Consider the following 27,803-nt stretch of genomic DNA (forward strand, 5'->3'; position numbering starts at 1 on the left):
TTTCATAATAATGTAAAAAGTTGTCTTTTTTTTATTTGTCCAAATCAGGATTGTATTGCCTGTATTTTCTTATTTTCTGTATTCTTGATAATCTGGCATTTGGGGACTTGATCTTGGAGAGACTACCACTTCTAGGGCTAGCAAATTCCTTGACAAACGACCCTCCTGGCAAGCATGCCGTTGATATACAAACCAACCAATCCAAAGTCCACACCACTTTATCAAACATCTCCTTTATCAAACTCTCATACACCAAGCCATTATTTCTCCTGCCCTAAATCACCCCAGGGCCAGGTACTGGACAACTGAGGACCACCACTGGAGCTCAGAGCCCACAAAATTATTCAATCTACCCAGTCTTAAACTTGCTCAGTGTACCTACCTGGCATCACGTCACCCATTCCTTCCTGGGAAAACTCCAGTAAAGGTTCTGAGTCATGCTCTGCCCTCTTCCGCCTTCTGCCTCCTAACAGGACTAGGTGCTCCTTCCATGTTCTCCTACGTATACTCGGTTCCTCCTGTTTGCAGAAATCTCCGCGTATAAGCGTCTTCCTTCATGATAATCATTTCCATGTCTTCGTGACTTATCAAACCTGATTAAAGCAAATCCTGGGTACATTTTAACACAAGCATCTCAATACATTCCATACACTGTATTTAATTAATATGTCTCAAGTCTCTTTTAATTTGTAAAATTCTGTTTTTATTAACTTAACATATATTGGTTAAGAAACTAGGCCTTAAAAAAAAAAAAAGAAACTAAGCCTTTTATTTTGTGGAATTTCCCACATTCTGGATTTGGCTGTTTGCTTCTTTGTGTTATGAATTTGTTCATTTATTTCCCAAGTTTCCTGTAAACTGGTATGTTTAGAGACTAAATTACACTTCTTCTTTTTTTTTTTGTGGTACGCGGGCCTCTCACTGTTGTGGCCTCTCCCGTTGTGGAGCACAGGCTCCGGACGCGCAGGCTCAGCAGCCATGGCTCACGGGCCCAGCGGCTCCACGGCATGTGGGATCCTCCCGGACCGGGGCACGAACCCATGCCCCCTGCATTGGCAGGCGGACTCTCAACCACTGCGCCACCAGGGAAGCCCTAAATTACACTTCTGAATCAATATTTTGGACAAAAATACTCCACAGGTAGTATACATCCATTGCATTACATCAAGAAGCACACAGCCTTGCTGATTTAATTTAGAGATGTTACTATAGGTTAGCGGGTTGTCATTCTGCTCTGTCCTTTAAAACCTTCGAATAATCTCTCACCTAATGGTTTTCACATCCACTGATACCATCAAGATCCATTATTTCATTAAAAAAGTGTCACTTTTTGGATTCTATCATTCCTTTGACCTTTATTAGCTAGAATTCTCTAATAATAAAGAACTTTCTTTCACCAACTTTTGGCTGTCTTGAAATATAGTTCATAGAGGAAAGGCAGGATAAATGCTCCATTTTCCCCCTTTATTTATTAATAGATGCCCTAATGTGCTCTGTAGCTGACCAATGCATCTTGTTAGGAAAAAAAGAAGCTATCACAGGCTACAGTAATCATGATAAAAGGACACAGGATCCAAATTGAGGGGATTCCCACTGGCCAAATATAGGACAATTCGAGCATTTTTTAAAAAGGCTACAATGGATTTTTAAAAATTGATTCTGGACTTATAATATAGGTAATTTTTAATTTCCAAATAGTTTCTTTTTATCTTATTCTTTGTTAATTTTATTTACTTAACTGAAGTATAGTTGATTTACAATATTGTGTTAGTTTTAGGTGTACAGCACAGTGATTTGGTTACATATACACATGTATATGTATATACAAACATACAGTGTATATATATATATATATATATATATATACATTCATACATACAGTGAATATATATACATATATTCTTTAAAAAACTTATTTTCCATTATAGGTTATTACAAGATATTGAATATAGTGCCCAATGCTATACAGTAAATCCTTATTGTTTATCTATGTTATATATGGTAGTATGTTATCTGTTAATACCATACTCCTAATTTAAATTATCCCCCCCACTTCCCCTTTCATAACCATGTTTGTTTTCTATGTCTGTGAGTCTGTTTCTGTTTTGTATATAAGTTCATTGGTACTATTTTTAGTTTCCACATACAAGTGATACAATATTTGTCTTACTCTGTCTGACTTACTTCACTTAATATGACAATCTCTAGGTCCATCCATCCTCTGTTAATTTTAAATCAAATTTATATAGAGGCCAGAGAGTATAGATTGTAGAATACTTTTTTTATGAAAAAATTGAAAAAGGATTTCTCACTTTCACTATTTTAATAAGAGTAAGTTATCTGACATTCAATAATGGACGAGTGTTGGTGGAAGGCATTTCTATATTCACTGTGCCCATAGTCATTCATATGGATTTTCAAGAGAGCAATATTAATGATGATAATAGTAAAACAATAGTTAGGAGCTTAAAACAACAACCATTTAATTGTATCTCATGATTTTGTGGGTCAAGAATTTGGGCAGGGGCTCAGTTGGTGGATTTTTCTGTTCTACATGGCATCAACTGAGGTTATTCACTGGCATTGAGTTGATGGCTGGTTTGGAGGATCCAAAACTATTTCACTCAGATGTCTGGTGTTTGCATGGGCAATCTGGAAGACTGGGCACAGCAGAGTGCCTCTCCTTCTCTATGTAGTCTCAGGGCCTTTCCATGTGGTCTCTTCAGCAGAGTAGCCAGACTTTTTAACATAACAGTTCAGGTCTGAACTTGAGAGAGTATTCCAAGAGATGAGGCAAAATCTACCAGTAAAGTCTGGGTCCAGAAACTAGCACAGCAGTACTTCTGCTATTCTACTGACCAAAGTAGTCACAGTCTGCCCAGATTCAAAGGGAAAGGATGTGGATTCCACATCTTGATGGGTGGAGTACCAAAGAATCTGCAGTAATCTTTATTCTGCCACAGTATTATAATTTTATAAATCAAGAACTTATAGCATCAAGCAGTTAAACATCCTGTTCAATATAACACAGGTAGGAAAGTGATGGGCTAGAAATGATGATAAGTGTCTTTCCCACATTTGTTATATTAATAGGATTAGTTTCTAGAATGAATGTGAAGATTCTCAGGTCTGAGTGATGGTGGAATATATTAAATTAACACATTCTTTATGATATAAACCCCATTATGCCAAGTCAGGTGCATGGAGGAAGCAAAAGGAACTAATTATTACATTCATAGACTAAAAAGTCTTTCTTATATTTTTACATTATGAATTTTCAGATGATGGGTAAGGTGTGAATGTTGTCTAAAGGCCTTCTTACATTCCTTACATTCATAGGGTTTCTCACCAGAATGAATTCTCAGATGCTGAATAAGAGATGAATTAAGCCTAAAGGCCTTCCTACATTCCTTACATTCAAAGGGTTTTTCACCAGTATGAATGCTCTGATGTAGAGTAAGTTTTTGGCGCAATCTAAAGGCCTTCCCGCATTCCTTACATTTATACGGTTTCTCACCAATATGAATACTCTGATGTTGTGTAAGTTGTGAGAGTAGTCTAAAGGCCTTACCACATTCCTTACAGTCGTAGGGTTTAACACCAATATGAATACTCTGGTGTGAAATAAGTTGTGAGTAACGACTAAAGGCCTTCCAGCATTCCTTACATTCATAAGGTTTCTCACCAGTATGAATTCTGTGATGTAGAATAAGATGATAACCACGACTAAAAGTCTTTCCACATTCCTTACATTCATAGGGTTTCTCACCAGTATGAATTCTCTGGTGGAGTGTCAGTTGCTGTCGTACTCTAAAGGCCTTCCCACATTCTTTACATTCATAGGGTTTCTCACCCGTATGAAGTTTGTGATGTACCCTAAGGCCAGAGCCACACAAAAAGGCCTTCCCACATTCTTTACATTCATAGAGTTTGTCAGCAATATTAAGCTTCTGATGTCGAGTAAGGTGTGCATACTGTCTAAAGGCCTTCCCACATTCTGTACATACATAGGGTTTCTCACCAGTATGAATCCTCTGATGTAGAGTAAGTTGTCCACGAACTCTGAAGGCTTTCCCACATTCTTTACATTCATAGGGTTTCTCACCAATATGAATTTTTTGATGTACTCTAAGGTCTGGGCCACATATGAAAGATTCTCCACATTCCTTACATTCATAGAGTTTTTCACCAGAATGAAGTCTCTGATGTCGAGTAAGATGTGCCGTCTGTCTAAAGGCCATCCCACACTCCTTACATTCATAAGGTTTCTCACCAGTATGAATTCTGTGATGAAAGGTAAGTTGTTGGCGTACTCTAAAGGCCTTCCCACATTCCTTACATTCATAGGGTTTCTCGACAAAATGAAGTCTCTGATGTGAAGAAAAAGATGAGTATTTTTGGTAAGAGGACACTTTTTGAGATGTAATTTTCACTTGATTGAAATATTCCTCTTGTCCTTCAAATTTTCTTTTGGACTCCCAATCATTTTTTAAAATGAGTCTGTTAAGGCCATGGTTTTTAATTCTCTCCATTACCTTCCACTGGGATAAGTTTATTTCATGAATGTCATTTTCTGAAGATAACTTCTTGGTCTCATAGTTGGTCTCCAAATCTGAAAGAAAACAAGAGAGCAAACATGTAGTTCTCTTTTTCTAAAAGAAGTAAAATTTCTACAGTAGAAGTAAAAGACAACTAAAGTACTACCCAATGAAATTCTAAAAATAGTTACATAATTAAAAAAAGCAAAAGGCAACACCAGGAAAATGAGAGTTCATGAAGGAAAATGAGATTAGTGACTAAGTAAATATTTTAAGTCAGTGGTTCTCAAACTGAAACGTGAATCAGAATCACAAGGGAGCTTGTTACAAATACTATGATTTAGATACCACCTAAACCACTTGGATCAGATTCTACAGTCCTGGGCAGTCCTATATTTAATATCCTCCATACAATGATTTTGATGGAAATGAAAGGTTGGGAATTCATGCTTAAATTCTTTCAACTATTTCTCTTTATTCTTAGAATAAAATCAAACTTGTTAAAAGGTCTCTGCTTACCTATAACGCATCATCTCAAACCACTGTTCTCTTTACTGCTACTTGGAGAGGCCTCTTTTCAGATATTAGAACATGTTCCCACTTACTTCCATTGGACTTTTCAGTCTGCTCTATTTCCCCACAAATCTGTTTGGGCTCTTTGCATGGCTGGCTCCTTCTCACTCTGAGGTCTTAGATTAAGTTACTTACTCTACAGCTGAATCTACTGACAGTACTTAAAGCTATGTGCTTATTATACAGTTGACCCTTGAACAACATGGGTTTGAACTGTGCAGATCCACTATATATGGACTTTTTTCAATAAATATACAAACATATATGTGTAGAACATCGTGTGCAAGACTTGTATTGAAGTGGATAACCTATCCTTACATAGGCATAAGGTGAGTGATATTTAGTATAAAATTAATAATGTGTTAGCTTTCTTACTGTTTTACAACTTTGCTTTCAAAGAATTACATTACTATATAGTGTGCTTCTGTCTCCTGTGACTGGATAAACTGCATATCAGCCTATCATCACAGGTAAGTGGTTTTTTAAAATATGTAACAATGTTTCCAATACTGTTTTATAAATGTGACTGTAATATTGTATGCCATAAAAGTTTTATGCTGATTCACTCATTACTGTATAGGCTAGGCTACTGTGAAGCATTCATATCAATTACACTAGGTTACCGTAAAGCAATCATATTGCTGCTTCTTCATTACCAATGCATAAGTCATTATATCTGTAAATAAATATAAAATTTTTTCACATTATCTTTTCATTTCTGATGTCCAGTGTTAGTAATACATATAATATGTAATGTGTTTATCATATAGGACAATACTGATGTGGGTACTGACAGAAAATTTATCTTATAAACAGACAACATAAACTTATGGTATCAATAAATACAGTACAGTACTGTAAATGTATTTTCTCTTCCCTGTGATTTTCTTAATAACATTTTCTTTTCTCTAGCTAACTTTATTATAAGAATACAGTATATAATATATATAACATATGTGTTAATCGACTATTTATGTTATTGGTAAGGCTTCCAGGTCAACAATAGGCTAATAAGTAGCTAAGTGTTGGGGGAGTCAAAAGTTATATGTGGGGACTTCCCTGGTGGTCCAGTAGTAAAGAATCTGCCTTCCAACGCAGGGGACACAGGTTCAATCCCTGGTCAGGGAACTAAGATCCCACATGCCACGTGGCAACTAAGCCCATGTGCCACAACTACTGAGCTCATGCACCTCAAAAAGAGAGCCTGCATGCCACAAACTACAGAGCCCACGTGCCACAACTAGAGAGAGAAAACCCCCATGCCACAGCTAGAGAGAAGCCCGCATGCCACAAAGACGACCCAACGAAGCCAAAAAAATAGAAATAAAATAAATAAATAAATATATTTTTTTAAAGTTATATGTGGATTTTTGCGTACGCTGGGGGGGCAACACCTTAAACCCTGTGTTGTTCAAGGGTTAACTGTATATCTGCATAGTTATTATACATATATTACATACAACATAGAGCTATGTTGAAATTATCTATTTATTAATTTTTCCAATTGTTATTCTGCTTATTTTCTTACCCCTAAACCTCATTAAGGGCAGAAACAATCCCTGCTTTATTCTCCATTCAATAATAAATCCAGAGCACAAAATAGATTTCACTCATTTAATTCCTATACTTATATATTTATTCTGAATATATTTCTCGGCCTCTAACCTCTCACATCTTACTACAATGATTAAATATCTCCTTTATTCATTCAAGCTAGCCCAGCTGACTATATAAATGAAAAATGGTGGTTGTATTTTCCTGTACATCCTTCCATTGTTTATACCCTTATTTATGCAGTATTCTCTACATTGCCATTCCCTTCTTCACATAGCTATGGGTTGCTCTTTGTTTGTCTCCACATCACAACAAAGACACTGAGAAACTCTTACGTACTTCAGCTCCCTTTAAGCTTATTCTACTACTCATCCATTTTGCAAATGCTCAGTGAGTTTTGTTCCTTCATCCCCTTATTCTGGTCTCCTCCCTTCCGTCCCCTCAGAGGCAAGATTATTCCTTATTTCGTAGAAATGTGACTTTCAGAAGGAAAATATGTTTATACCTTATTGAAGTTTATGAAATCCTTAGCAAAAAAAAAAAAAAAGACGTAATTTGTAAGTAACTCACTAATAGGGTCAAAGGGTTTTGCAATAACTTGAGTGTGAAGAACTTGCTAACAAAGGTCATGATAGATGTAAACCAGAGGATGGTAAGCCAGGAGGAGAAATAGCCAGAGGGGAATTTAAGTGCTGAATGAGCTGTGTATGAGAGAGAAAAATGATGATGTTTTCAAGTATTATAATATAGCCTGTATAAGAAAACTGAAATCATATAGGTTCTACTAAAACTGGGAATTAATAATAACAACAAAAAAGTAAATCCACTTGGAATTTTAGAAGTCTATCTTAAATAACTCTTAGATCAATAGAGAAATAAGATCCCAAATGGTATTTGTTTAAAAAAAACAATAGTAACAATAAAAAAAAACTACATTAAATTACCTGTAAAACTATAACCACAGTGCGTAGAAGAAAATTCAAAAACTTAAATACATGGGACTTCCCTGGTGGCGCAGTTGTTAAGAATCCACGTGCCAATGCAGGGGACACGGGATCGATCCCTGGTCCGGGAAGATCCCACATGCCGCAGAGCAACTATGCCCATGCGCCACAACTACTGAGCCTGCACTCTGGAGCCTGAGAGCCACAACTACTGAAGCCTGCGTGCCTAGAACCCGTGCTCTGCAACAAGAGAAGCCACTGCAATGAGAAGCCTGTGCACCGCAATGAAGAGTAGCCCCCTCTCACCGCAACTAGAGAAAGCCTGTGCACAGCAATGAAGACCCAATGCAGCCAAAAATAAATAAATAAATAAATTTATTTTTTAAAAAATCTTAATACATACAGCAAAAAAAAGAAAGAAAAAATTAACTAAAAATCCCACTCAAAAATATTAAAAAAGCAAGCTGAAGCAAAGCAGAAAAAAGAAATTAACTATATAAAAGCAGAATTAGAATAGTTAGAAAACAGAAAAAAAGAACTAACACACAAAGTAAAACCAGATTCTTTTTTTATAAATGAATCAGCAAAACAGATAACCATTAGTTAATATAATAAAAATAGCAATAAATAAATAAATAAAAATAGCAAGAACGCACAGACGTAGAAATTTAAAAATGGCAAAGTGAAAATAAGCATGATTAAATACAGAACATAGTTGGAAGAAAGATTACTTTGCCAATAAATTTTAAAACACAGCTAAAATGAATAATTTTCTAAGAAAATATAATTTACCAAAACTGACCACAAAAGAGATACAATGTTTCAACAGATTAATTTCCATAAGGCAAACAGAGATTGTAGTCAGACTTACCATCTCCTTCTTCAAGGAAAAAGTTTAAAAAGGTTATTAAAGCTTTAAAGAACAGGCCATACAAATTCTGTTTAGACTGAGAACTAGGAAAAAGGAGGACTTCCAAACTATTTTCATGATGTAATAATATCATACTAAATCCTGCTCATAAAAAGAAAACTACACACCAGTTTTCTGAAAACTGATGTAAAAATTCTAAGCATCTAATAAAACAGTGTGTCAAAAGACCCAGTGTTGTTTATTCAAAGAATGTTAAAGAGGTTCAGTATGGGGAAATCTATTAAGATAATTCAACTCATTTAATACAGCTGAGGAAAGGGAAAAATAAAAATCACATGATCGGGGACTTCCCTGGTGGTCCAGTGGCTAAGACTCTGTGCTTCTTATGCAGGGGGCCCAGGTTCTATCCCTGGTCAAGGAACTAGATCCCACATGCCGCAACTAAAGATCCTACACGTGTCAATGAAGATCCTGCATGCCACAACTAGGACCTGGCACAGCCAAATAAATACATTTTTAAAAATATTTATTTGGCTGTTCTGGGTCTTAGTTGTGGCTCACTGGCTCCTTACTTGAGGCATGTGAACTCTTAGTTGTGGCATGCATGCGGGATCTAGTTCCCAAACCAGGAATCGAACCTGGGACCCCTGCATTGGGAGCTTGGAGTCTTAACCATTGCACCGCCAGGGAAGTCCCAATATATTTTTTTTAATTCACGTGATCAACTCCATAGACGCTGAAAAGGCAACTAAAAAAGGGAAACATACCTGAGTTTTCAAAAAAGCTCAATAAAGGAGGAATAATTACCTCCCTAAAATGATAAAATATATAATACCTTAACAAAAAGACAGCTTTGGAGTTATTAGTCAAGACACTTAAATATCAGAAAAAAGTGAGCGGTAGTCTTAAGAATTTAAAAGAAGAGATAAAACTGTATTTTCAGATGATAATTCATAATTGGAAAACTTAAGAGGTTTAAATAATATAAATAACAGAATTTAATAAGGTAGGAGGATATAAAAAACAAAAACTAATAGCCTTTATACATACATTTAATAATAAAATATGGAGAAAAAAAGATTCCAGTCACAACAGTTTCAAGAGTAAACTTAAAATATATATATAACCTTTATGAAGAAAACACTGAAACACTCATGAAGCATCTGGCATTAGATTTTCTAAAGATATCACACACGAAATCACAAGAGGGAGATTACTCTGCACAAGGGGACAGCGGTCTATCAAGGGTGTTCATGCTGATAAGCTGAGCAGGTACGGAGACAATGGCAAACAACAGGGCAAATTCTGTATTCAAAGTAGCCAGGTATATCGAATCCTGCAGATTATCACCCCTGGGCCAGATAGCAACTTCTGCTGTCTGCCTGCAGAGTAGGCAACAGATATGCGGGCTAGGGCATGAGAGACAGGCCAGTGGCCTGTCACGTCCAGGGGATATGGCCCCCTCCACAGGCCCAGTTGACAAAGCACTCCTATCTCACAAGAGTTAACTGTGTTTGTTCCAAACAAGTTTAGGCCAGTCTCACATTTTCCTGAAAGTACCCAATTTAATTAAACAATATGTAAACTTATAAGTAACTATGAGAAGAGATTGGTTCTATGAAAGTGAAATTGAATACTTTGGAAAAACTGGTTGTAAATACATTGTTAAAAATCATGGCTAACAGGGATATCCCTGGTGGTCCACTGGTTAAGACTCCGTGCTCACAATGCAGGGAGTACAGATTTAATTCCTGGCCGGGGAAATAAGATCCTGCATGCCACATAGCACAGCCAGAAAAACAAAAAACAAAACGTGGCTAACAAAAACTAAGTGTGGGAGGGACAACAGTAAAAGATGGAGAAAACATAATAATCAAGAAGTGTTCTGTACTTGTTGCAAATTTTGTTCTTGTTCTACTTAAAAATTTTTTAACTAGAAATAGTAATAGACTATAAATTGTATGTGTGGTTTAGATGAAAAATTAAATAAGAGACACAATGGAAAGAAAGCCTTAGACATGTTGAAAGTATTGACAAAGAGCTATATTTTAATGTTGAGAGTAAAAATATTACTTTTATGGTATGTACATAAAATATCTAACCCTTTTTTATGAATAAACAAACCAAATACCAGTCCCAATTCTGTTGGACCAAAGGATTTCTATTCTATTACACAATGCTGATGAGAATATAGAAAAATATAAGCCCTTTCTTTGATCAGTTAAAAATATATAAATATAAAAAATCACAAATGTGATTCCCCCGTTTCAGAGAACCAGCTTTAATTAAATGGAAAATGTCACATAAATTACCTGAACTTAGTATTTAGTCTGTTTAGGCATTTTATTATTAACCACCTTGCTTTGTTGATACAAGACTAGGATATAGAAGATTTGGTTCCAAGGTAATCCTATTTGCATTTCAACACTGTGGACAGAGTACAAAGATCTGAAAATAATAAAACCTAACATCCGAGGAACTGTACTTCTGAAGTATCAATTTTAGTCACATCCTGAATAAGGCCATAGTGAATGCTACCATTGAATAATCCTCATTCTATTCATGATCATCTTTCTGATTTCACTGAGGAAATAACAATAGAAGAATATGCTGTCCTCTCTCCACTACCCAGACCAACTTACTTGCATTCATAACTACATTGTTTTCCCTTTAATTCTCTCTTGTTCCCTGGATCCTATCCCCTTCCTCCACTCTCACCTCAAGGACACTGCTTCCAAATTTATGCTCTCTCTACTGCATCAATTTCCCCCACTTACAGAATCATTCCCATGGGCACACAAACATGGTCTATAATTGCACACCATAAACTACACTGCTTATAACCCAAATCCCCAGTGTAACTACCAACTCTATTTCCCAGCTTCCCTTCATACATACTTCTTCCAGAGTTGTCTTACACCCATCTCATCACTGCCTTACCTACTCTTTTTTTTTTTTGCGGTACGCGGGCCTCTCACTGTTGTGGCCTCTCCCATTGCGGAGCACAGGCTCCGGATGCGCAGGCTCAGCAGCCATGGCTCACGGGCCCAGCCGCTCTGCGGCATGTGGGATCTTCCCAGACTGGGGCACGAACCCGTGTCCCCTGCATCGGCAGGCGGACTCTCAACCACTGCGCCACCAGGGAAGCCCTACCTACTCTTATTAAGTCACTCCAATCAGGTTTTCAACCTGACTCCACTAAAATCACTCTTGACAAGGTCACCAGCATTCTCCATCTTGCCAGAATCTGGGGTCAATTCTCACCCTCATTCTCTACTCCTTCCATTTTGAAACATTTTCTTTTGTTTTTATCAGTGCCTGCTCCTTCTGCATGTCCTTTGCGGCCCCCTCTTTCTAACGTCTGAATAGGGGAGTATCCCATGAATCAGTCTTTAGGCCTCTTCTCTTTATCTGCTTTCTTCTACCTGCATGTGTTCCTTAGATGAACACATTCAGACCCATGGATTTCAATTTTAACCATAAAGTGAAGACACCCAGATGGACATCAGGCTGTAACCTCTCCCTGAGCTCCATGTGTATATACATATTCAGCTGCCTACTCAGCATCTAAAACTGGAAAAATAAAAGACAATTCAAACTTAAAATACCCAAAACAGAAACTCTCAATGTCTACCTGCCAACCTGCTCTTCCTATCTTCCCTACCTCAGTAAATTGTGCTTCCATTCACCTAGCTTTTCAAGCTAACACCCTTATCTCCTCCTTTGATATGTCTTTCTTACTTACTGCATTTATAAGTCCATCAGCATGTTCTTTTGGGACTCCCTTCATACATAACCTGAGTCTAACAGCTTCTTACTACCTCCTACGGCTGCCAGCTTTATCCAAACCACCATTACTTCCAGTCTGAACTGAAACTGCTTCCACACTGGTCCTTCCTACTTTTGCACTTGACCAGATGGATCATTTTAAAACAGAAAGCAGACTATAGCTTCCAATTTCTCTTAAAGATTATATTATATGGCCCTTGACTAACTCTGATCTCACCTCTTATTACTTTACCTTCCTCTCCCCCATGTTCTAGCCATAATGGCTTTCAAACATGCAAAGCTAACTTCTTCCTTAGGCCTTTTCTATCTGCGCAGAATGCTCTTCCTCTAGAGTCAAATGGCTTGAGCCCTTACTTCACATCTCTCCTCAAATACCGTCTCCTCAAAAAAACCTTCCTTCATTTGTCCACTTTTCTATATGCATTTATACTTCAATAAAACTTAACTAAAAAGAAGAAAGAAACAAAGAAAGAAAAGGAAAGGAAAAAAATAATGACCTTGTTTAAGATGTCTAACTTTGAATCAACAGTTGTTATTTTGGCTAAATATTTCCTGACTAAACTGATATTTTATCTTATTCACTTTGAGCCACTGTATTTCATTATTTTTGTAGTATTAACAGTTGTAAATATCATTTAATCAGATGATAGAAAATAAGTTAGGATTGGGAAAAACAGCATATTTTTCTTTCCTTTGGTAGAAGGTGAATCAGAAGACATAACCTTATAAACATTATGGGCACTGAAATGGCTCTGGTGTTACAAAAGAACTTTTAGCCTAAAATGAGTCTCCTCTGTCAGACCTGAATATAACACAAAGCAAAATATAAAGTGACAACATATATCTCTATATCAAGAGTTTTAAGGATCTTTCTTTAACAAAAGGTCCAAAGAGAGATGAAAATAGCACAGAGGTAGAAGCTAAACCAAGGGATCATTTTCCATATAGTCTATTACATTCATGTTTCTTCCTGATGTGAAGGTAGATATAAACATACATGGAAAAAGGTAAATAAAAATGATATTCTGTAAACTAAGGATCTATCTTCTAGAGTAATTCACACGAAACTTCAGTTGCTGATAAAACGTATGATATTATTACCACGTCAAGAACACTCATCTCCATAGTCTTCTATTTCCCATTTTTAATTTTATGAGAAAAGTTAGGGAAGAAAGGCTTTCCTGACCATAACTAAAACAGTTTTCCCATCCCATACCATTCTCTATTCCCTTACTGTGCTTACCTTTATTCATAGTACTCCCTTATTACCTAACATTATATTTTCTATTTACTTACTATGTTTCTGTAAATCAGGGTAAATCCTCATAGGGACAGGGATTCTAGTGGTTATATTTACCATTGTATTGATGGTGTCCAGCATAGTGCCCGGCTCAGAGCCCAGTTGGTCGATCGATCTATCTGTCTGTCTGCCTATCTATCTATACATGCAAAAGAAGAAATCAAAATATAGATAGAATAATATTGGGAACAGAGAGCACCTTTCCATACCTTATGCCCCCTTCAAAGGGGAGGAAAATTAGAGAGAACAACAACAATGAAAAAAGGAGAGTGGTAAATAGGATACAGTAGTACTATGAGTAACCCCAGCTAAGTCCTTAATTTGCTCCCAGGGTCTCAGACCTTTTCTCCTTAGGCCATGGTCTTTCAAAGTGGGTTTTCGAAACAACATCAGAAGGGTGTGTCTCTTCCTTAACTAGCAGGGAAGTTTTCTCTGGTGATGGTTTCCCCTACCCTATTGGCCCTCACTTACCTGGATATCGTCTTCTTCCTTTCCTCACTACTTTCCAGGGCTCTTTTCCTTGCTCCAATAAGAAAATCACATCCGGTTTAGAAACAAAGCATCCTGGACAGAAGAAAAGAAATGTAAGGTAACGTGGAAATAAAAAATAAATTCACAATTACTTTGATTCAGTTTTGGTTAAATTTTTAATAAACTATAGGTCAAATGGTAATTGATAAAGACTTTAGAACAAAGAAAAGTGAGGTGATTAAAAAACATCATGTTAATATTACATAAGAAATGGAGATTGCAGAGGGAGGGAAAAGGTCTGATTTTCATTTATATTTACACAAGTACTCCTTTTCTTGAGAGCAATAGTGGTTGACAGACGTCTGGGTTCAAATTTTGCCTTTGCCATAACCCAGTAGTGTGACCTTGGACAAGTTACCACTCTGCTTTATTTTCCTCACCTATAAAATAGGGATAATTATAGTACCTATCATACATGATTGTTGTGCAGGTTATATTAATATATATCCATATCTAAACATTGCCTAGAATATACACTAAGCGCTACATATATTTTATTAGCTATTATTTATTATAATTGCATTTTTTTTTTTTTTTTTGCATTATGCGGGTCTCTCACTGTTGTGGCCTCTCCCATTGCGGAGCACAGGCTCCGGACGCGCAGGCTCCGGACGCGCAGGCTCCGGACGCGCAGGCTCAGCGGCCCAGCCGCTCCACATGTGGGATCCTCCCGGACCGGGACACGAACCCGCGTCCCCTGCATTGGCAGGTGGACTCTCAACCACTGCGCCACCAGGGAAGCCCCTATAATTGCTTTTTTAAACATCTTTATTGGAGTATAATTGTTTTACATTGTTGTGTTAGTTTCTGCTGTATAACAAAGTGAATCAGCTATACGTATACTTATATCCCCATATCCCCTCCCTCTTGTGTCTCCCTCCCACCCTCCCTATCCCACCCCTCTAGGTGGTCACAAAGCACCGAGCTGATCTCCCTATGCTATGCAGCTGCTTCCCACTAGCTATCTAATTTACATTTGGTAGTGTATATATGTCCATGCCACTCTCTCACTTCGTCCCAGATTACCCTTCCCCCTCCCTGTGTCCTCAAGTCCATTCTCTATGTCTGCATCCTTATCCCTGTCCTGCCCCTGGGTTCATGAGAACCTTTTTTTTTTTTTTAGATGCCATATATATGTGTTAGCATACGGTATTTGTTTTTCTCTTTCTGACTTACTCTGTATGACAGACTCTAAGTCCATCCACTTCACTACAAATAACTCAATTTCATTTCATTTTATGGCTGAGTAATATTCCATTGTATATATGTGCCACATCTTCTTTATCCATTCATCTGGCGATGGACACTTAGGTTGCTTCCATGTCCTGGCTATTGCAAATAGTGCTGCAATGAACATTGTGGTGCATGACTCTTTTTGAATTATGGTTTTCTCAGGGTATATGCCCAGTAGTGGGATTGCTGGGTCATATGGTAGTTCTGTTTTTAGTTTTTTAAGGAACCTCCATACTGTTCTCCATAGTGGATGTATCATATAATTGCTATTTTAATGAGAGGAAAATAAGAAGTTTCCTGAGGCATTTACTGTTTTTTCTTAGGATATTCATACAATGTTACATGCAAAGTTCTTGGATTTTTAACTTTTAATCATAAAAGTAGGTTGGAGTGAATATGTTTGTTTATTAATATAAGACATGAGTTCTCTTGAACTGTAAATAAATCCAGTTGATACCACTTACCACTAAAAAAATTATGTGTTCATTTGAGAGTCAGAGAAAAACCAAGATATAAGGTCTAGCTATTTTCCTTATAGGCATACCAACAAATAACAAAACACCTATAGCAATTCTGAGTTCAGATACAAAGTGAAGCCTGCTTTCTTTGACACTGGTAAGGTTGTAAATCACCCAGATTTCAAACCCAGTCCTTTCATCATTAAGGAAGACCTGAAGGCCACATAAGGATGGCCAAGATGAATATGCTTAGTGAAGGTGCTCACTTCCAAACAAAAAGAGCTCAAACCATTCCCTTGAGAACAGGGAGCAAAAATTTGGATCGTTTCTTGAAAGATATTCCTGAAATTTCTAGAGAAGAAAGCTAATTTTGCAGAGAACAGAGTCTAAATTTCTAGAGGCAGATAACCTTACCCAATGAGACCAAGTTGCTGTAGTTCTCCAACATTACATCTCTATACAAATCTCTCTGTTCCAAGTCCAGGTAGTCCCACTCCTCCTGAGAGAAATCTATGGACACATCACTGAACATCACTGATCCCTGAAATGACAAACCATACAACTGAAATTAAAGAATATTTGTTTTAAGATGGGAGAATAAAATGGAAGAGATACTGCAGGAAATGGATCATAGAGCAAGCAAACAGGCTTGGGCTGGAAGCCCGTAACACAGTAGTTAGGAAATGAGTGTGCTTGAAGCAGGATGCCTATATGTTCCTGAAGGATCCTGTTGCTACAGATACAGCCTCTTGTATACTCTAGCATATCTTAACTATCCAAACACATCTGGGAAAAAAATAATCAGTATGTATGCATGTATTTATGTATGTATGTATGTATTTATTTATTTATGCTGTGCCAGGTCTTAGTTGTGGCATGCAGGATCTTTAGTTGCAGTATGCAGACTTCTTAGTTGCAGCATGCGGACTCTTAGTTGTGGCATGCATGTGGGACCTAGTTCCCTGACCAGGGCGCAAACCCGGGCCCCTTGCACTGGGAGCGTGGAATCTTACCCATTGGACCACCAGGGAAGTCCCTCAGTTTTCTAATTAAATGAAATACTGTGTATAAGCCTTCTGTCTGTTGTATGTCTCCCTCACAAATTCTCAAAAAATGTGTTCTTCCACCCTTTCCCCTTAAAGAACAAGATTTTTTAAAAAAAGTTTTCCTATGATATCTCTATGTTGGAAAAGGATCTGAATACAATTAAAACTTTCTTCCAAGTTCACCATTGAATCAGATCATAAACATTTCCCCATTTATGATAAATTCTTTTATGAAATTAAAAAAATTGGTTGTATAATAGTCTATGCAATAGATATCTGCATGATCTTATCTATCATTTTCCATCCCTCACTGTATGCATTCATTATTCCTGAGTTAGAGGATACTGATGTAGATTCTGGATACTGGTGATCCAGAATCACAAAGATGTCATTCTTGACTAGCTCATCCAGTTCCAATATAAATGGTATACAACTCTTAGGGATTTCCAGAGGAGATACTTGAGCTCCCTGCATGCAAGACCCAACCATAATCCTACCTAGTCCTAAAAGCCTCATAAAGCATGAGATCTCACCATGTACTGAGGCTGAGGTCAACCAACAGCAAATCTTACCTACTTGGAAAACTCAAGTTTGGAAAAATTTAGCGATTTCCCATGAGCAGTCAAATGGGCCCATACTACTCAACTACTCAAAAGAGATGGTGAAACATCTCCCTAAAGGGATTTCATTTCTGCTCCACTGCAGCTTTTAGCAGAAGACTGAGCACATATAACAGATGCTGAATGATTTGTTCAATGAATACATGAACAATGACTGGAAAAAAGAGGACTCACAGGGAGGGCATTGTACTATTTATTTGGCCTCATCTCTCACTGGATTTGGAGGAAATGGGTCCTTAGATGGGGCTCTGATAAGTAAGAAGTTTCAGGATAAAGAAAAGTTTATAGGAACTTAACTTCCAGAAGGTGAAAGAAACAGCAACTTACATGGGCCATGGTTTAGAAATTCAAGAACTGGTCAGTCCTCCTTGGGGTTTACTTGCCTGGAGAAGCACAGTTCCCAGAGGCCAGAGCTAGGGGGAGAAAAAGGGGCCATGAGATAGGCCTCAGAACTCTCAAAACAACTCAGTTTAATATATTCTTTCCCCTCCCTGGACCTCCCCACCACACACACACACACACACACACACACACACACACACACACACGGAAATTTGAGGATGTATGGACAAATCTAATCCCTACTTATAAATTTCAGGGCTGATAAGGGACCACATCATCTAAACCAGAATCTCTTTCAAAACCTCACAAGCCTGCTTAAATTAAACAGATACAAAGAGAGAAATCCATAGGACCAATGCTAGCAGCCGTTACCACTGAGAAATTACTCACTGGCAGCCCTGCCTGCCTGCAGTCAGAACAATAACTTCCAGAATCCTCTGGGCTCATCACTATTTTCAATCAGAATCATCCACATTGCTTTCCTGGATGACTTCATCTGTCATTCTGTTTCTTACAACCTAGGCTGAAGAGGTGTGAATTCATGTTGTCAGCAGTTAGACAATAACATATATCTATTTATCAAGACTTTTCACAAGAAAATGAAATAAAAGGCATCCAAACTGGAAAGGAAGAAGTAAAACTATCTCTATATTATATATAGAAAATCCTAAGGACCCCACAGGAAAACTGTTAGAATAAAAGAATTCAGTAAAGTTGCAGGATACAAAATCAATTTACAAAAATCAGGTGCATTTATATCTACTAATAATGAACTATAAGAAAGAGAAATTAAGAAAACAATCCCATTTATAATTGCATCAAAAGAATAAAATAACTAGGAATATATTTAACCAAGGAGGTTAAATAGACCTGTACACTGAAAACTATAAGACACTGATGAAAGAAACTGAAGATGGCGCAAATAAATAGAAAGATATTCAATGTTCATAAATTAGAAGAATTAATATTGTTAAAATGTCCATACTGCCCAGAGCAATCTACAGATTAAATGCAATCTCTATCAAAATTCCACTGGAATATTCCACAGAACTAGAACAAACAACCCTAAAAATTGTATGGAACCACAAAAGGCCCCAAATAGCCAAAGCAATCTTGAGAAAGAAGAAAAAATCTGGAGGCATCATGCTTCCTGATTTCAAACTATATTACAAAACTACAGTAATCAAAACAATATGATATTGCCCCCACACACACAAAAAAAACAGCTATATAGGTCAATGGAACAGAATAGAGAGCCCAGAAATAAAACCCATGTGTACATGATCAATTAATTTACAAAAAGGAGCCAAGAATATACAGTGGGAAAAGGACAGTCTCTTCAATAAATGGTGTTGGGAAAACCAGACAGCCACATGCAAAAGAATGAAACTGGACCACTATTTCATACCATGCACAAAAATGAACTCAAAATGGATTAAAGACTTGAATGTTTAAGACCTGAAACCATAAAACTCCTAGAAGAAAACACAGGAGGTAAGTGTCTAGACATAGATCTTGGTGATGATTTTTTGACACTAAAAGTAAAGGCAATAAAAGCAAAAATAAACAAGTGGGACTACATCAAACTAAAAATCTTCTGCACAGCAAAGGAATCATCAACAAAATGAAAAGGCAACCCACTGAATAGGAGAAAATATTTGCAAATCATATATCTGATAAGGGATCAATTCCAAAATATATAAAGAACCCATACAATAGCAAAAAAAAAATCTTGATTAAAAAATGGGCTGATCTAAATAGACATTTTTCCAAAGAAGTCATAACAGATGGCCAACAGGTACATGAAAAGATGCTCAACATCACAATTGTCAGGGAAATGCAAACCAAAACCACAATGAGATATCATCATACACCTGTTAGAATGGCTATTATCAAAAAGACAAGAAATAACAAATGTTGGCAAGAATGTGGAGAAAAGGGAACCTTTGTGCACTGTTGGCAGGAATGTAAATTGGTACAGCCATTATGGAAAACAGTATGGAGGTTTCTCAAAAAATTAAAAATAGACCTACCATATGATCCAGCAATTGCACTACTAGGTATTTTCTGAAGAAAATGAAAACACTAATTTGAAAAGATTTATGCATCCCCATGTTCACTGCAACATTATTTACAACAGCCAAATTATGGAAACAACCTAAATGTCCATCGATGGATTAATGGATAAAGAAAATGTGAAACACACACACACAGGAATATTATTCAGCCATAAAAAGAATAAAATTTTGGCGTGGTTGGGGTTGGTGGCTGACTTCGCGGGCGCACGCCCTGGCCCACCGGCCGGATGGATTTGGACCCCCTGCGAAGGAAGGTCGCCGGGGACGTGTCTCCCGCCGGGCGGAAGGGGCGGGGGCGAGGCGTGCACATTGCCGCTTCTGCCCCCCACCTTGATTTTATTTATTCAAGAAATAAGGGAATAAAGGGAAATTTGACAAAATACCCTGGCTGTTTTCAGAGTTGAAGGCATCCACCAGGGATACTTCTGTCCCCAGCATCTACCCGGGCGGCACAAGTGGCACTGGCTGGAGCCCACCTCGACTCCGGGGGATTATCCCTCGCGCTGGATCAACACCAGCCTCAGGCCTCACCCCCATGTCCCAGCTCCGCCCGTCCCCTGGTCAGCAGTTTGGGTCACCGGCCGTGCTCCTTGACCCGTCTCTGCAGAGGTCACTGAGCGACCTTGGGGCGAGACGGACGGGCTTATTTTTCAAGGCGGAAGAATAGTAAGCGGTTTCAAGATTGCAACTTTTTCAAGAAGGGGAAAGTCCCTTCTACTTTGGCCCGTTAAGTTTTTTCTTCTTTTTCAGTAAAATTTATGGTAAGAAAAAAAAAAAGTATAAAATTTTGCCATTTTCAGCAACACAGACGGACCTTGAGTGCATCATGCTAAGCGGAATAAGTCAGACACAGAAAAACAAATACTGTATAATCTTGCTTATATGTAAAATTAAAAAAACACAAACTCTAACCAAGCTCACAGATACAAAGAACAGATTAGTAGCTTCCAGAGGTGGGGGGATGGGAGGGGTGGAGAGGGTGATACGGTTGAAGTGGGGGGCAAAGGGACAACCTTCTAGTTTTAAAATTAATGTCATGGGTTGTAATGTATAGCATGGTGATATAGTTTATATATATATATATAATATAGTATTGCATATTTGAAAGTTTCTAAGAGAGTAGTTCTTATCACAAGAAAATTGTAACTATGTATGTCTACAGATGTTAACTAGACTTACTGTGATCATTTTGCAATATATGCAAATATCAAATCATTATGTTGTACACTTGAAACTAAAACAGTGTTCTATGTCAATTATACATCAATTAAAAAAAAGAAGAGAAAAAAAGGACTTCTATATGATAGGTATTTTATATGTTAATTGTATCTGCAGGATTGCTATGTAGTATCGTAATTATCCTATCTATGCAATGGATCAGAAAATTCACACTAAAAGAAGTGAAATCACTTGCAGAAATTCAGTTAATAAGTAGCAAAGCTGCATTTGGAATCCTTATTTTTCTAACCACAAAGTCAGCTCTCTTTCACCTCTAGCTCTTGCCCCTGAAACCCAGAATCTCTTGTTCCAGTGAGAGAAACATGAGGAGGTATGACTCACTAAAACATAGAAATAACACATCAAATTACCTAAAGATATTAAACCTCATTTTAAGAGTACTGATGCGCATATTAGCAAGCTTGTAAGGATATGAACATTCTAACCTGTTCTAGACTGCACAAAATTTAAAGTAGGTACAAGCAGCATTTAAACCATGAAAACCCTTTGATGCAGAAATTCTAACTTATGGGATTAAAGAAAATATTAAATAATTGTATATATGGACAAAAATGTAAAAGTGTGCTGACAGACATTATTCCTAGGGGAAAAAGCTTTCCAGAACTGAAGCATCCTTCAGTAGAAATAGATTTAATAAATTATAAAGCATCCATAGAGTGAAAAAACTTTCCATTTAAAAATTATGATGTAGGGCTTCCCTGGTGGCGCAGTGGTTAAGAATCCACCTGCCAATGCAGGAGACACGGGTTCAAGCCCTGGTCCGGGAAGATCTCACATGCTCCAGAGCAACTAAGCCCGTGTGCCACAACTACTGAGCCTGCATGCCTAGAGCCCACGAGCCACACAACAAGAAAAGCCCCCGCAATGAGAAGCCTGCACACCACAATGAAGAGTAGCCCCCACTCGCCACAACCAGAGAAAAGCCCACACGCAGCAACGAAGACCCAATGCAGGCAATATAAAATAAATTTTTAAAAAAATTTTAATAAATAAAAATAAAAAAATTAAAATTATGATGTAGATCTTTAATAGGAAAGATGGAAATATGTTTACTACATGTTGCTGAGTGAAGAATGCAGGTAACAACAGTTGTGAGTACTGTGATCCTGTCATGGCAGGTAAAAACACCTATATGTATCTATATGTTCATGTATGTGCAAAGTAATCACTAAATGCTAACCTTCATTATTAAAAATATTTTTCGATTGAGGCATAGTTGATGGAAAATATTATATAAGTTTAAGCTTTAGAAAGTACACAGACATACAAAATATTCAAGATATGCAGTCTTTAGAAAAATAAAATGAAATGGTTATTATAATTATATTTGTAAAGTATACATATATATTGGCATAAAGAGGTACTAACAGGCATCAACAGACAGAAAAAAATCTGCAAAGATAGCTATTTCTACATTTTTTCTTCTTTTTGCTTACATGTACTAATTTTCTTCTTTTTGCTTACATGTACTTCATAATTTTCTTTTTTGCTTACATGTACTTCATAATTTTCTTCTTTTTGCTTACATGTACTTCACATATACCCTTGAAATATATATATATTTTAAAATTTTATAAACAGGAACTTCTTCTTCAAGTAGGTGAAAGAGATTTTTTAAAGCAGTCATCCCTTGAACCTGGAGGAAAAAAGCTGCTATTTTTTAATTTATTTCAGCTCCCAATATCCGAACCAACTCTATGATTTCTAAGTTTCTGCTGCCTCTCATAACTTTTTGACTGATGAATTTATCTTGGTTCTGAATTAGTCATTTTAGTCACGATGCCCTCCAAAGAGCTAATGAATTGTCTTTCTTCTGTTGGTCTCGCCCTGCATCAACATCATGAGGAAAAAATAAACTGTGAGACAAAGCTTATTACATAAAATCCAATGACCTCCACAGAAATCTGATGGGTTTGGTACTATTTGGTCACAACTTGATAGTGCTTGCTATAATCAGATGATGTCTCCTTTCCAGGAACTCCCAAGCCATGCCATCAGACTTCTTCATTGACTTTATTTTAGTCTTATTCCCGTAGAGGTTTATCTACCTTGATAGATAAAAAGCAACTTAAGGATTTTAGTTACTGTATTTTCCCCAAGCACTAGCACAGGATCTGGCATGATATGAGTTCTTTTTAAATGACTGATAATTTAACCTAGAAATTCCAATTCTAGGAATTTATCCTTAGGGAATATTTGTAAAAGTATACACAAAGAAGTATATGCAAGGAAGTTCTTCAAAGAATAATTTATAACCAAAAGAATACCTAACAATAGTCAACAAGCTAAATAAATTATGTTCCACTGTATGATGGCATATTATACAATTATTAATAATGATGATACTGGTTCATATTAATTAATGAAGAAAGATATCCATGATAAACTGCCAAGTACACTAGGCAGACTAAAAAGAATATGCACAATGTTGGGAGGTGATTGACTCTCACATATGAAAAACACAGGCTTTGTTGTCAGGATCCAGTATGTGAATCTAAGCTCTGACAGTTATCAACTAGGAGGCTTTGGACACGTTACTAATTTTCAGTGCCTCTGTTCCCTCATAGAAAAACTGGAGAATAATAACAGTATCTAGGGGACTTCCCTGGTGGTCCAGTGGTTAAGACTTCGCCTCCCAATGCAGGGGGTACAGGTTCGATCCCTGGTCGGGGAGCTAAGATCCCACATGCCTGGAAGCCAAAACATGAAAACATAAAAACAGAAGCAATACTGTAACAAATTCAATAAAGACTTTAAAAATGGACCACATCAAAAAAATACAGTATCTATCTTATAGGGTTGTTGTGAACCGTTAACATAATACATATAAAGAACTTAAAGCAGCTTATTATAAGCACTGAATAAAATGAAAAACATGACATGTCCATTCTATTTATTAAAGAAAATTATCTTTAACAATTTTTAATTAAAAATTTTTAATTTTTGATAAATCATCTCAAATAATTTTTTTTTAAGGAACATTTATTTTTTGGCCGCATTGGGTCTTCATTGCTACGTGCAGGTTTTCTCTAGTTGCGGTGAGCGGGGACTACTCTTCGTTGTGGTGCGTGGGCTTCTCATTGCGGTGGCTTCTCATGTTGCGGAGCATGGGCTCCAGGCGCGCGGGCTTCAGTAGTTGTGGCACACAGCCTCAGTAGCTGTGGCTCATGGGCTTGGTAGTTGTGGCTCGCGGGCTCTAGAGCGCAGGCTCAGCAGCTGTGGCGCACGGGCCTAGTTGCTCCACGGCATGTGGGATCCTCCAGGAGCAGGGTTCAAACCCGTGTCCCTTGCACTGGCAGGTGGATTCTCAACCACTGAGCCACCAGGGAAGCCCTCTAATAATTTTAATACTAGCATGCCCTTTCTCTTTTTTCTTAACAGTAAATTTCTTGAGATTTTCACAACTGGCCTTTCTTAACAGCATCAATAAATTTTAGAACTAGGCTTAAGAAAGTAATTAACAAAAATCAATGCCTCCATAACTAAAAAGTGTAAATTCTTGAAAAGTTTTTCAAATTAGAGGGGAACCATTGCACTCCCCTTTACCCTGCATAGGCATAATAATATAATAAATCTTATGACTGCACTGGATTGCTTTTTCATAGTGTTGGAGAGTCTTTATCTTTTTAAATAACCAATTTTTATGATTCTATTTTGCAAACCAAACATATATACACAAGTGCACAAAAAAAATTTGGAAAAACAAACATCAGAATTGTAATATTCATTAACTCTGGATGATAGGACTAAGGGCATTTAAAATTTTCTTCTTAAAACTTCCTTAGGTTCCTGCATTTTTTTTCTTTTTACAATAAACCTGCATGAATTCTATCATCAGAAACAAAAATTAAATTACTATTTCCATAAAAATAAAATAGAGTTGGGAGAGGGAGTACCTTCCAGTTGTTAAGAGAAATGTGAGTCATAGGCCTGTGACATGAGAGGGTTCTACACACACACACACACACACACACACACACACACGCACACACACAAATTAGCATGGCAGAAATAAATAACTGTTCTTTTACTGTTCATCAAAACGATAAGCTATCTTCACAATCCTTCTCCTGTAACTGAACACAATAAAGGTAAATAGCATTCCCAAATTTAGAAAGAGTATACCAAAGCAGACAGAACAGTATTTGGTATACAACGGATGCTTTACCTCCTCCTTTCTCCACTGAATAACTATTAAATTTTCATATTAGATATATCATTGCAAAATGTCACACAAATCCCTAGTTTATTAAAAGGAATTCATACATAACTAAAAATGTCTTGAGTCATCTTGTTCAAAACTGTAACTATTGCTTAAAATTAATCATTTTACTTCTTTTCCTTCTCATGAGTCAATACCAATGGCATAAAATTGCATCACATGGATGGAATGTGATTTATTTAATAATTTCCTATAATTAGACACACTTTAATTGATCTTATCTTACCTTATTTTATTTATTTTTGACTGCACCACGCAGCTTACAGAATCTTAGTTCCCTGACCTGGGATTGAACCCAGTGGCCCACGGCAGTGAAAGCGTGGAGTCTTAACCACTGGACCCCCAGGGAATTCCCATAGATACTAATTTTATATAGTTCTTATTTCAAAGAACATTCTCAGACATTAGCCTTTGATTCTAGGCCAATGGATCTGAATCTTTTTGGGTCATGTTTGATAATCTCATTAAATTATGGACTTCCTTCCCAGAAAAATGGCATATTATCAACTATTATAATTTCATATACAATCTCAAGGGGTTTCTGGTAAAGTGAAAGCCCCAAATGGATTTAAATTACCACTAGTTAAGAATTCCTATTCAAACCATTTGAGTACATCATTTTTTTTTAAATTTTTATTGGAGTATAGTTGCTTTACAATGTTGTGTTAGTTTCTACTGTACAGCAAAGTGAATCAGCAGCTATACCTATACATATAGCCCCTCTTTTTTGGATTTCCTCCACATTTAGGTCACTGCAGAGCATTGAGTAGAGTTCCCTGGAGCACCTCAATTTTTTAAACTAGGAAATGTTCAACACAATTAGCATGGTATTTCCATTTTTCCTGATCTATTGGAGGCCGATGGGGAATTGCTCCAAATCACAACTTAACAACAAATAGCTAATGTTTATTAAGTACTTATGAAGTATCAGGCACTGTTATAAGACCTTTACACATAGTTAAAAAAAAGAAAGCTCTCAGAAGTAAGGGGAAGTATCTGCCACATGGATATATGCATATAGGCACTAGGGAGGGGAGCTACATATCAAATTAATGGACAGGTCATACTAAGCAGAAGGAAGCAAATGTTTACAGGTTCTAAAAAATAAAAATGCATTTCACAGAACAAGTGGAAATATTCACTCGTCTTGACTTTGACTTTTAAGTGGGCAATAGCAATTCATTCCTCCTCCTCATCAGAGCCCTTTTCTTAGTTTGACAAGACTGAGGAAGAAGGGAATCTTAAGACAATATAGGCCTTTCTTGGAGCCCTGCCCACGCCGGCTAAATTAGGGCACGCCACGACCGCATCTGTCCCCACCACCCACCACCCACGCACGCCCAGAGTAAGGAAGAGGAAGGGTACTGACTCTTCCCAGTAATAGAGAAAAGCCAGGGTCACGGTTGTGCGGAGAGGGAATTCCGTGGCTCCGAAACCTGCAGGTGGAAAGTGCGGAGCTGTGTGAGCAACCGTGCGTGTGTCCGCGCGCGCCCGCCGGAGAATGTAGTGCGCTGGGAATACTCCCAGGAGCCAGCCTGGGGGGCACCTTCAGTTCTAACATTCTTATCCCAAGACGGGTCTGAGTCTTTTTGCTGGGAGTCTTTTCTCTGGCTCTCAGTTACCTGACTGGGGGCCCTTTCTCTGCGGCTGGCAGAAGATTCAGCCGTGACGCTAGGGTCGGAGTCACCCAGTGCACGGCAACCGACGGTCACACAAGAGGCTCTGCACCCCATTCAGTCACACAAACGCCATCACCCACTAGTTCCGGCCTCACAACCGCACATAGTCCCGATGCCATACCCCGGTGCAGTCACGCCCACAGACACACCACACCGTTACACCTCCGCGGTTCTCACGCCCACTCGGGGCTGAGATGCTGGGCTCCCAACACTCTGAGGTGCTGCAGCGCTTCCCTTCCCTCTCCCTCAACCCCGGGCCGCAACGCCTTTCCTACCGATGGCCAGAACAAATGCTCCGAGCCAGGACTGCTCACCTGGGGCACCGAACCCTTCTCACGGTGATGCCCAGTGGAAGAGAGCGCGCGACACCTCAAGTAAGTCCACAGCCCCCGGAGCCTAACGGGCCGCGCGCGGGGCTTGTTGGGAGAACAGGCTGCACGCACTGAGTGCGCAGGTGCGGCCGAGCCCCAGGGGGCGGAGCGACAGTGAGTGAGGTGCTTTGCGTGGGATGTGTCGAGTGAGCCCGAGATCCAGTCGCTCCGCAGTGGGGCGGGGTTCTCGGCTCTTTGTCCTGAGGAAGTCGCGGCTGGGCCGGAGCGGGGCGGGGACGGACTACAGGCGCAATAAAGAGGGATGTGTATGCGAAAACAGGACTCTCCGCGGGGCCAACCGGAGAGGTCCATGACCAAGGACAGCGCTTGTGTATCTGTCTTTGGAGTGGTTCCGGATGCGATTTTTTTCATTGAATGTGTCTGGTTGTGTTTGAGATGGTGCGACTGCTGGGAT

The 27,803-nt window shown here is 38.1% G+C and overlaps 1 protein-coding gene across 1 annotated transcript in view; it reads right to left on the reverse strand.

Moving 5' to 3' along the window:
* LOC132416148 (zinc finger protein 420) overlaps positions 1-27,398 on the reverse strand; it is an 83,264-nt gene extending 55,866 nt beyond the window's left edge. The window contains exons 1-6 of the mRNA XM_069540267.1: positions 27,332-27,398; positions 17,785-17,870; positions 16,206-16,332; positions 14,041-14,133; positions 3,267-4,612; positions 383-518 (exon numbers count right to left, since the gene is read on the reverse strand). Coding sequence (XP_069396368.1) covers positions 383-518; positions 3,267-4,612; positions 14,041-14,133; positions 16,206-16,332; positions 17,785-17,793 — 1,711 coding nt within the window. The 5' untranslated portion in view covers positions 17,794-17,870; positions 27,332-27,398. The remainder of the gene's footprint in view (positions 1-382; positions 519-3,266; positions 4,613-14,040; positions 14,134-16,205; positions 16,333-17,784; positions 17,871-27,331) is intronic.
* Between the last annotated feature and the right edge of the window lie 405 nt (positions 27,399-27,803).

The sequence above is a fragment of the Delphinus delphis genome, chromosome 20, assembly GCF_949987515.2.
Source record: "Delphinus delphis chromosome 20, mDelDel1.2, whole genome shotgun sequence".
NCBI lineage: Eukaryota > Metazoa > Chordata > Mammalia > Artiodactyla > Delphinidae > Delphinus > Delphinus delphis.